The 12,643-nt window shown below is 39.7% G+C and overlaps 1 protein-coding gene across 1 annotated transcript in view; it reads right to left on the reverse strand.

The window, feature by feature from the left end:
- The window catches only part of LOC134528880 (uncharacterized), a 530,965-nt gene that overhangs the window by 161,182 nt on the left and 357,140 nt on the right, over positions 1–12,643 (reverse strand). The window contains exon 23 of the mRNA XM_063362546.1: positions 3,171–3,382. Within this exon, the coding sequence (XP_063218616.1) occupies positions 3,171–3,382 (212 nt within the window). The remainder of the gene's footprint in view (positions 1–3,170; positions 3,383–12,643) is intronic.

Raw genomic sequence — 12,643 nt, forward strand, 5'->3', positions numbered from 1 at the left:
ACATACTACTAGTAATATATATTTCAATTTGTACTTTGTAAATTTAATATATTGTGTAGAGTCGTCTCTCTGCCTAGCATCAAGCATGAAATGGAAAAAAATAATAATATTTATCTTGGTTATATAGTTCAGTAAATTGTGTATATTCTCTCTCTGTCTAGTGCTTGCATTAAAAAATATATTTCTTTCATGGACTTGCACCGAAAGATAAATGTATTAAATACCTTACATTTTGTGTTCTAGCTAGCGTAACTCTCTGTCTAGCGCCATTTAAGGCGTAGTAAAAAAATATTATAGTCTTAATTTGCAATTCTAAACAGAGCAAACGAAAAACGAAAGTACTCTGAAAAGTATTCTGGCCAGTTACAAATTGTGAAAAGAACCAAATAAGATAAATTAAACTTTTCTTCCGTACTTTGGCAGAGCGGCCTAACGCTAGAGGTCCACTGATGCTGCCGCCAGACATCGAACCGACGACCTGCTAAACTTGGAGCTGCATTGGGGTGGGTGGGGGAACCACACGTGTCGAAGCTAAGCTAATCGGTTTAATCACCTCGGAGCTACCGGGCGACCGAGCCTCGCGCACTCCTTTCGGCGAGAGCGGTAACCTGGGTGGCGGGTGAACTTGCTCTAGGTATCGAGAGGGAGGGAGGATATTTGGTGGGGACGCATGCCGAAGCTAATTTTTTTTATTTAGACCTCTCGGAACTGGCCACCAACCTTTCCTCGTGCAGGCGTCTCGGTGGTCAACTTGTGCCTGGTTGGTGTGTAAGGGGGGAAGGGGGAGGGACCAAATTGTCATACCTTCATTTCATACACACTGCATACGTTAATTTATCCCGAAACCTTCGCTGTGTACCATAATTACACCACAACGTACCATACCTCTGTTACAACGTAACATATGAGGTCCACCGGGCCAGTGGGCCAGAACCACCCAGCACCTCCTCCCAGGGTCTTACATGCACGGTAAGAAAAATTATAAATAATATATATTTCAATTTATACTTTTGGAATTTTTCTATATTGACTACAGTCGTCTATGGACTATCATCAAGCACACAAAGTAAAAAAATAAAATAAAATATACGTAACATAAAAAAAATATTTATGTATATTCCTCTCACGGCCTAGCATTGAAAGTTAAAATTTCAGTCTGGTCAGAAGAAAAATATGGTAGAGTAGTATTTTTGTACACAGTATTGTGTCTTAACGCTTTCACGACCTAGTGTCCAAATTTAATATTATTAAATACTTCACATCGTACTCTATCCATTGCAACTCTAGGTCGAGCACTATTTAGGACATAGTAAAAAAATATTACATACTTCATTTCATACTTAAAGTGAAGCAAACGGAAAACGACATAGTGCAAAGAACTCTGGCCAACTACAACTAAAAAAAGGTACAGTTAAATATTTTTTTTACAAACTGTTGGCAGAGCAAACGACCTAGCACCAATAAAGGTACTTGAAAGGTCCACAGCTGCTGCCCGGCATCGAACCGATGACCGGCTGTCCTTGGAGTTGCTCGATGCCCACTTAGGTGGGTTGGTGAGGAGGTGGTGAGGTTCCTTGTCCAGTAACCCTGCAACTGGCCGGCACTACGGAGCTCCGGCTTTTGGGGTGGATGGCGACCTTGCCTCGCGGAGCGTCTCAGAGGACTCGCTCAGCCAGGGGGGCGGAGGGGGATCTAAATGGCGTACCTTAATCACTCACAAATAATCTTCGTACAGTCATTTGTCCTCGAATCCCCTCACATTCCATATTTGCCGACTCTAAACACCACAATTCCGGTACAATGTACCATAGCTACCAGGCATACCTGAGAACTGATCGAGAACACCCTACGCGCCTACTTCTTTCAACTCAAATTAAACCTTAATAGATTAAATCAAATCGATCGCCTACAACTTCCCTCGTAGGATGAGTACAGTGCCTAACATAAGTTTGAGACCACCGGCACTGGCTTATTTATAATAAAATAATCATGTTTTTTTTATTTTTGTAGTTATCATTTAATAAATATTTTGTAAATAGTGCAGATCATGAGACATATATCTATCCAAAAAACATTGTGATAAGACATTTAGTTTTCAAGATACAATTTTTTTATTTTATTTTCGATACTTATTATAAAAACCTACATTTTTAAGTATCGAAAATGTTGTAAATACTAAAACATTATGTTAATTTCAAAATATTTTTTTCCCAGTATTTTTAGATGTGTAAAATCATTAAAAAATAAATAATAACGTTCAAAACATTTGTTTTCATAAGAAATTTTTCTTTTACATTTTCAAAAATATAGGGAAAAACAATGAAGTATATTTGCAGTTTTGAAAATAAATATAAATTTTGTCGATAGAGTTAGTGAGCCCGTATAAGAACTAATCAATATCTGATATAAAGCTATGAAATGGTGTCCATAAAGTCTCGCAAGCTTACTCTACAACATTTATTCAAAATGATTTTACACATATTCAAATATAGGCACTGTACTTTTTCCGATATAAGCACGATACATTACCGGTCTTATATCTTTTGAAGAAAACAAATTGCCACTATTCCAAGAGTTGTAACTTCTAAACAAAAGGAGCTTGATTTAAGCTTAAATTTTAGAATATTTGTTGTACAAAAATGGTTTTCTGTAAGACATATACTTTGGTAGATAGTTAGGGAAAAAAACTAAAGGAAGTACTAAATTGCACTGGTTTTGGGCATTGCGCAGCTCGCAAAAGTCTTTCGAAGCAGAAAACGTAGACTCTTACTGTTGGCGTAGGTCCTAACAACATTAAAAAAAGGGGGTTGTCTGTAAAGTCGGTTTACGGACGATAATTTTACGTGATAACGTCATAAGAAAATATTGATGAAAAATTGCATACTTTTTAAATTTTAAATATTATTTACAGTTTTTGCAAATTTAATTAAAATAATTTGTTTAAATATAATCACAAACAATTAGTTAAAAAGCCCGCCTTAACCTGTTTGATATTATAGAAGATTTTCTCGCACGGTGGTTGGCCGGTTTTTGCACGCTCGGCTCAGATAAAACGTGACAATTTGTCGTGCGTGCAGCCAGCGTTCATCGATTTATAAGACGTTATCACGTCGAAAATGAAAAGTGCAAGACCTCCTTAAAGACACGAAGACACGCACGAGTTGAGTCACCTTGCAGACAGATCTTGTTGAAGAAGGCGTGGTCGGGCGCCGGCTGCAGCGCGCCGCCGTCCACGTCGGAGGAGCGGTCCAGCGCGAAGCAACGCTGTCGCCCGCCGAGGACCACCTCCAGCGAGACGGCCAGGCAGCGCTGCCTCTGCAGCGCGCACTGCACCAGGCACTCGCCGCTAATCCCGATGTCGGAGCGCGTCCTCAGCGGTTCCCTGCGTCAACAAACATTTTCACCTTAAACTTACGAACAATGCTGGATCTAAGTGAATTGGCCGTATTCGTCGTAAATTTACGGGTACTTTGTTCGATGACTTTGGGCATGATTCCACAAAAATAATCTTGGTATACAAGCAAAACATTAAAAAAACTTTTTAAGACTCCTGCACAGACACTTTTATTTCTTCTAAGTCTGTTTTTACCCTAAAAACAGAACATGGAAGTCAAAAAACGGCATAGTTTGTACGAAGATCCAGTCATCTGAAATCACGAAGAACTCTTCTTTTATTTGAGGCGAATTCTGTGTTGAAAAGTCCCGAAATTTACTGGAATTTCCAAGTCTAGGCCTGTGTTACATACACTATGCGTTTCTGCCGCTGCGGCTAAAATTTCCGCAGCGTTTTTTGGCTAAATATTCTTTTGACATCTTTTCATAGAATGCACAATGCAGGTCTCTCAATAATACAATACTTAAATTTGGCAAATTCAAACTTGTAAACTGTTGATCTCGAAGAAATCAGTTATTAGAAACTGGCAACCTCTCCGGTTCAACCGCATGGTGAGACACCGGCCATAGATGAACTACGATACTTGGTTAGTTGCTATCTGACTTTCGGTGCAAGGAATTATGGGTTTACGTTCTGAGAGAGGCAAAATTGTAAATTTGCACTGCATTATATTTATTTTTTATTATAAATTTATAAATGTACCTACATTAATTATAAAAATAAGTTATCAGCTCGTCAACTTTTCACTGAAATGTCACAAAAAAATAAGGGTAAAAGAGCTAATCATTTTTATTATGACACCGAAGTGACATGCTCGTGTGGCAAGTTTCGTGGGTTCCTTCCCAGCCCTGGCACAAATCAGTTTATTATTGTACGTCGGTTCTTAAGTGGCCAAGAGCTCACCACGTTTATATCGCATACTATAATTGAACGGGACTCTGTTTCAGCACATCCGAATGTACGGTGCCCATAACAGTTGTAGTTTTTCCGTCTGCCCCTGGTTCTAGCGTGGCCTAACTAAACATCTCCCGCAGCCATATTGATGGGAAGTGCTGGTTCCTGCCCGTATGTATATTTTCAGGGCAGCATAACCAACCACGTGTAAAAACTGTTATTTAAAATGTGATGTACTTAGTCTCAAGATGATAGAGTGGACTTGTAATGTTTCAGTTACTCTATCCCATCATATTCTATAATATCCATGTTAATAAAGGGTAAAATCATTATCAATTTCTTTTGGAAATTCGTAGAAGCAAAATATTATGTCAAATTTGTGCTGGTATTGGATACTTATATAGCCAGCTTTCACAATAATTCATTCGTACTCATTAATGCACATTTTTGAGATACTTTGTGATTAAGGGTTTTATTCAACCCTAATTTTCATAAAAAGTTCTTCAATTTTATTACAACATGTTGCGTATGTTTGTATGTGTGTGAATATAATTTCTGGTATTTTATTTTACTTAAATTTCACTTTGTTTTAGTAATTTTTATTACTTCTCCCACCCTTTTTCCTAGATCATCTACACTCGTGGGCGCCATATAGTTCCCTATTTTGAAAGTTCCAGACCAATAATCATTATATTCTGCACGATCGTTTGCACAAAGTCTAGTGTGCTTACCTCCACCCTTTGAAAACGATAAACATATTTCTGAATCAATCCCAATTTTAAACAACGTGGACACATATTATCCCATAAAAAATCCTTTACTTTCCTCCAATCTAAATTTTCCTATATCCCTCTTACGACTACATCACGAGCAATTCAATCGCATTTCCCTACAATACACTTCAACACACTCAAATCCTAAACCAAAATTTGGGTCTCTCTTTACTTTTCTACTTCCCCACAAAACCTGCTGTAAAGGGGAAATTTAAGCAACACTCTCTAGGAGAAATTTTTCTTCCATTCGGGCCACTAACTTCCTTTTCCTCCACTAAACCTACCTCTTCAACAGTTTTCTGCATCATATGACTCACTGAATTTAGCAGCAAAAAATTTAAATCCTCATTGTCCTCTACCACAACACTCAAGGCTTGTAAATTAGCTAAGGCATCGGCTCGCTGCAAATTGGAAATCCAGCCCAAACTCATTGCCATGCTTAAGGTTAATAACAATAAAAAAACTACTGGCAACTCGCTTCTTCTAGCAGTGGCGCACTTTGTAGCCTTAGCCCGATTTTCTTGGGATTGGCCACAGTTTATTCCGACTGTACGGCCGGCATTCTCACGTTCCACTCCCACATATGCGCCCTGATAGGGTAGGGTGGGGGTAGCATTCCAGTTCGCTTTTTATAAACATTCCAGAGCTTTTAAGAAAAACAGAACTGTTAGGGATCGCTCCTTTTTGTTGATCGACAGGGTAATAGAGCTTCGGCAATGACCAGTGGCTGGGGCCACCATCCCAGCATAGTCACCGCCTCAGCCCCCTTACCACACTCAGCTAACCAGACAGTTGGCTGTGTCCTGAGCCCTAAGACTTTATCAGCACTGCTGGCGCCTTCCCCGATCTCCCACATCACTCTGGGACCTCTCAAAACCCCAATGATCCCGTGGTCCGGTGGAGGACTATCCAACCTCTGTTAGCTATCCAGGCTAGTACCGGAGCTGTGTCGTCGCTCACGACGTCGACTTCGTATCAGGCTAGGGAACCCTTGGAGCCTGCTCCAAGCGATCGGAGCACCACTACCAAGTACGAGTCCTACCCAATCAGAATCCAGGGCCTTGAAGGAAACCTCAGCGGGACACCATTCAATTTTTCATGGATTCTTCCCGTACTTCTAATAACTTGGCGTCAGTTCGGCAGACCGTTCGCCCGCAGCTAACCGACTGCCACTCTTCAGAGTTATTCCACTGGATGTCCTCGTCTCCTCGGACTACCCTCCGACCTACCATACCTCGGTCCGACAGATTTACAGCTGATTAAGGCCCGGAAGTGCCTGAACTCATCCGGCGGCGATCGCAGGAAGCCCTGGCTAGAAATGACAGACCAACTGGAGGGCCTCGTGGTTACCTCGGTACCTCCCCCAACCACTGGACTAGAGGAACATATCACACCTAGTCGAGCAATTTACAGCTCTTTTTTAAGCCCGAGTGCACCTGAACACAGCGGCGTCTTTCTCGGTCCGTCCATTACAATAGGCCTGATCCATTCACAATGGGGCCCTTTGGGGTCGAAACGCCGAGGCTCGGTAGTCGAACCCCCCAGAAAGGTTTCAAACGCATCTGCTGTTGCCCGCAGATTCAGCCAATTCACCATTTCTGGTCCAATGCATGCAATTGAGGATGCACTGCGGCAGGGTTACGCCCGGCACTGTCCTCTTCAGTTAAGGCGATGCTACGACCAGAGGTTGAGACTAACCATCCCAACATGGTCACCGCGATTCGCCCCCAACAGCGGTGCCCACGTGGAAGCAGAGGATCCACTTGGTGCGGAGAGGCTGTGTGTTCGCTTCAATGCACCCATTCCGTGCACATGTTGGATCATGTCTCGGATACTAGAGACGGCAACAGCTCCGCCACCTCAAGGGACAATCACCTTCCCCGCAGGGTCAGGATGCACTCCCGCCTGGGCTTGGCCACAGTGTGAACGACCGGCTAGAAGCATCGCAGGAAAGTAAACACATAAATTGAATTATTTTTTGGTAATTACAATCAAAACTAACCCCGCTGTTCTTGACCCACCCGGAAGTTCCCAAAACACAATTTAGCAGAGCATGAAACTGTAGAAGACGAGTTGGAATAATTTTATAAATTGTCTCTAAATTATTTTTATTTACTACAAACTTTTCATTAAAAGTCATACATTTTAGGCTTAAGCATAGCAAAACAAGTTCGCAGTAAATAGTATATAACAATATTAAAAAATTATTCATCATACTTGCCCTCTTTATAAATGCTTTACAATATGAAAATGTCAAAAAAAGGACGATAAAATCAATGTTCACTAAGATGACTAGATATTACAAGTTTCAGGTTTATCACCTAAACAAATTATATTAATAACAAATATAAATATGCTCTAATTTTAAACACATAAAAATATCAATAATAAAATCAAAAACAGGCTTCTTTACCACCCAAACAACAACCATTAATTAAACCTTGTACTATAACAGACCCAAGTCTTTTCTTAAACATTTCATAAACCTGTCCAACCTGAGTTCGTGAGACGCGATTAAGAGGAGTTTTATTTTTAGAACCCCGTGGATAACTGTCTCTGTATTAGATAAAGTTTTAAATGGAAGTGTAAAATCATGTTTTCATAAACACTGTTACAGAAACAAAAAGTTAACTCGGCGCCGCAGGAGAAGTTTAATTGGGTCAACACTGTTCTTTAGTTTCGTCGTGCTCGCCGGGAAAATATGACAAGATCCAAACTTACCTGTAACTAAGATTCTCGTAAAAAACATGGCAAACCTCTATCTAGACTTTTGTCAAAATCACTCAGTATATTGGAATTCTGCGTGAAACTTGTAGCTTATGTGGGCCGTCCGTATGGCGGACCATGACACACACACAGCACTGCCGGGCGTAGTTTCTTGTTGCGTTACGCCTCAGTGCCTACGTCGTAAAAATCTTTTCTACATTGTACACCACTTCAGTATTCCGTACGAAACACACAGTTTTAATGTCGAGACGAAGAAACAACACTCTCTCCTCCTTTCATACGTCATTCATCAAATCCCCTACTCCCTCCTACCGTCTCAACATTCACGCCACAAACCACGCATACGCTAATGTATTTTTTAAAGTTCACTATCTCGTTTCTTTTTGAAAAATTACGTAAAATTATATACTGTATAATATCATTTTTCAAAAGAATTAAAAGTAAGCTAGAATAATAATCTTAAAAAGGTTATTTTTTGACCACTTCGGAATTTTCTCTTAAAACTTACATTTCCTGATAAACTCATCATTTGTAAATATCATTATAAGAGTAAATAAAAAACTTAAAAAAATTAAAAACCTATTAATCAAACTTAATTACTTACAAACTAAATCTAAATAAAACAACTAAATAATTAAAATGTATTTAAAACTTTAAATAAAAACCTTTTTTTAAGTCTGATAAAATTCTTAAATAGTCCCTAAATAATAGTTCCAGCAAGTAACTCAGAACTGCCGGGGGTTACAGCAGGCAAAATCATGTGTTAAAAGAGCTGTGTTTTTATTGGTTGATTGGAAAAAGCTATTTGGCCGCCGTGTGGATGATACGGACAGCCATGTTGTCCGGCGCTAGTGGTCGCTCGGCAGTCAAGCTAGCAGGTCACCTTAGTGCGCTCAGGTGCCTCTCTTTAAAAGAACAATGAGGTTTTTAGGTGACAGCCAAACGAGCGAAACCAAAAGTATAGCATAAGTCCATATACCCAGTTTTGATGCGACATGAAATTACATCATATCTAAATTAAATTGCAAAAACTTTTTGATCTAATAAGGGGTAGCAAGAAGACATGTTTGCTACCTTACCTTGAGTGGTAAACCTAAAGTTAACAAGGTAAAGTAAGCTAGAAGTTGTTCACAAATGCGTCGAAAGTTGTATATAAACATATATGTCCAGCAGCTGGAGTCGGAGTGAGGTGTGAGGTGGCGGGTTCCTCCATCTTGGATTTTGACGTCACCCAGGCTATCTTGAATGAACTTGGCCATGACCTATGTCATTCACCTTGACCTCTGACCTTGAACCTTGCTCCCATCTTGTATTCCGCCCTCTTGTTTTCGTCTGCTGGAGGCCGCCAACTGGGATTCAGTCATCTTGGTTTTTGGTGTTTGTTCCTAGAGAGCGCCAGCAGCTCTCTGTCTCATGCACGTAAGCCCGATGTTCCACTACATCCTAATGTTATTATTGTCCTTAAAGACATATTTAATTAATATTTTATACAAAATACATTGAAAGCACTGTGATTCGAACCATCCAGGCTCGGACCTCTGGGATGGAAAACATACGCTTTTATTCGCACGGCCATAGAGACAATTACCAGGCTGAGATTTACTTAAGGTATATGTAAAAACTAACACAAATATTCACGCTTCTAATTTTTTTTTATTTGAAGGAATAATAAATATTATCACCAGTTCGAGACCAAGACACCATTTTATTTTTTTCAATACATGCTACCAGGAGCGATAGTCAACAAACATTACCTACTAGAGAGTTCTGCCGCCATCTTGTTTTTCAGTAATTGATTCTAGGAATGTTAGTGTCACGTAGTACAGAAGACATCTGCTAGAGGTTGCATCCACCATATTGATTTAATGTTTACCCACTAGAGTGCAGTAATCATTTATTGTCAGGGCGTCCATCATATTGTCGGTAGTCTTGGCCGCCATTTTGAAAATCTGTAATTTTTTTAGCTTGAAAACCAAGAAATAGTTCATAAAAAATCACTTGTTAAAATAATGATTATTTCGATCGATTTCTGTCCTTGGTTGGATATTTGAATGCTGCAAAAAACTATTTAATTAAATATCACATTAATTTAACATAAAAGTGAGTAAAAGCAGCTTAAGACTACTAAAAGCCAGCCGCCATAAGCCACCGATGTCATGAAAACCACTATTAGGATTTTATAGCTGCCATTTTTAATTATGATATCATTTTGCCATTTTCGTTACGGCCACCTTCTTGAAAATACGTAATTATTATGAAATAAAATTGATAAAAGTTACGAATATTTATAAAAATTTTATAAAAAATGTTGCAACATTTTGAAGTTATAGCATCACGTTCGCCATCTTAGAAATTCGTAAATAACTAAATAAAAATCAGAAAATATATATAATAAATTATTTCAATAAAGCATAAATAATTTTTTAATTAAAAACGCACTAACGTCAAGGATTTCTGAGTCCTCTGTTCAAACTTGGCGATAGCAAAAAAAAAAAAAAAAAAAGCGACGGAACCTTCCTCCATATGGAAGCCAACGACTAACTGACCTCCAACCACGAACGCCAAGGTAGATATGTCGCCAGCTAGTATAATGTCAATTCCGCTTTCTTGTTTTCTTCTGCAGGAAAACGCCATCATGGATCCTACATATTGTTTTCGTTTTCTAGAGGGTGCTACCGACATGTTAGTTAAATTTTTATTTCGTTGAGTGCAACAACTATTTATTGCGAGCGAACCCACCATTTTGTTCGCCATCTTGGCCACCAACATTGAAATCTGTATTTATAAAGCTATTAATTCTTGAAGAAATAAAAAATTCATAAAAAAATCACTTATTAAAATAATAAATGATTCGATTGATTCCTGTTTTGGATTCGATACATGATTGATGTAAAACATTTAATGTTAGGTAAAAAATATTTATTGAATAAAATATGACAAAAAATCTTAAAAGCAGTTAACGTTCCTAGTCTACCAGCCTCCAGTAAGCTGATGACATAGCCTATTGGTGGCCATATCAGAAATTCATAATAATTTACCTAGAAATTCGGAAAAAAATTAAAAATAAAATCGTCTATTCATGTAAGATTGACTAGATGGATTTACATTCTTGGTTTGATTCTCGGCCAGTGATTAAAGTGACAAAGGCTAAAAAAAAATTAATTAAATTTCACATTACATTTTTTGGAGTTTATTTATCATTTTCTCTACGAAAAATACTCTATACAATATAACTGTGTGCCGGAAATTAGGAATTTCGACACGTTTGTTTAAATTTGTTATTATAATTTTTAATTAATTCTGGAAATTTTATTTTTCTTAAAATCTGGTTACTAAAGAGGTGATTTACACTTTGTTAGGCTGGTGTACTCTACGTAGTTAAACTTTGTGCCAGTGGACCGAGGCACCTTTTCTCAAGGATCTATCTGAGCTTTTGCTAGTCTAATGTAGTCGTATTCAGCCCGGTTGAAATTTCTCCCGCCTACAGGCACGCCCGGGGTCCGTAATTTTAGTTCGCTTCATGACTAGATCTGCAGAGCGCAGCTTCTGGCGTGCAAGCTGTAGTTCTTAGAGGGCCGCCTAGATCAGCGAGCCTCAGGCACGACTGAGTATCCAGTGGACGCTCGTTCACAGCCATCTCTGCGGTTTTCTGCCCCCCCCCCCTTACTCCACCTACACCCCCCACATGATTCTAAGAATTTAGCCCAAGATCATTGCCCTTGGTGAACCCCGCCAAGGCGGTGGCCCACTCCAAGGACATTCTCCCTTGCCCGACAGAGCCCTCCACGACACCTAGTGACAGAAAAAGTAATTTCGGCCCTGGTCGCCAGCGTGCAGAGCCCACGCTCGTGACATCTGGTGGCGAGTCAGCTCACCGCCCCCGTTAGTTCCCCTTTACGCCGCTAGAGAGCAGCTCCGCGGCGCCATATGCCCCTATGCTTTCAAATCGCGACCCGTAGAAGTCGATTGTTTGTTGCTTTCTGTGCCCACCGGTAGAGAGAGCTGCAGTTGCCCTTTGGCGCAAACAACTGAAGTCGTGGCTACGACCACTTCAGGCACCTCCGGATATGTTCGGTCCAGAGCCGAACCTTCCCCCTCTTTTTCCCTAGGGACTACCGCGCGTTTTAATTAGGAGCTTTGTCCGCCATTGCGGCACTCAGTATTTTGCCACTGGCTACTAACCGTGCTGCAGGTCGGGCAGAAGTTCTCGCCCTCTCTTGTCGCGGCTACAATGGAATCGCCTTCAATTAAGGATGTAGTCAGCTGTCTTGGGGTATGTGATCCCAGTTAAACAGTAGCCAGTCAGTAGTAGTGATTAGAAAAAAGTCGTGTTTTAGTTAAATTTTATTAATTTTTTTTATTTTACTAAATTTCTATTTCTGCCGCGTCATCCGCGCATTTCTCCATCCCCGCCATTCTGATGTCGGCGCGAGACATCTACTGAGCCCTGGAGCTGTAACGCCCCTCGTGCCCAAAAACTATATTATTTTTAATTAATTAAAAACACCTTGGAAACTGCTGGGCAAAATATTAAGAAAATGAAAGTTAATTACCAGAGGGGACACGAGGCGGTGAACAAGACAAAATTTACACTCCCTGCACACTAGTAACTTGGGAGTTCGTGGATCGTTATGTAGAAGAAGGAATGATAAATAAATACACTATATAAATAATTTGGTCTATAGGTTTTCCTGGTTTATTATTGAGAGGTTTTGTTTTAGCATTTTTTCGACATGATAATAAAGATCTTAGCAATTAACAAAGTTACGGGGGCGCCCCTACCTTATTTAAAACAATACATATTACACCTTAACAAACAAATGATTACATTAACAAAAATTTCAAGTATAGCACC

The sequence above is a fragment of the Bacillus rossius genome, chromosome 2, assembly GCF_032445375.1.
Source record: "Bacillus rossius redtenbacheri isolate Brsri chromosome 2, Brsri_v3, whole genome shotgun sequence".
Classification (NCBI taxonomy): domain Eukaryota; kingdom Metazoa; phylum Arthropoda; class Insecta; order Phasmatodea; family Bacillidae; genus Bacillus; species Bacillus rossius.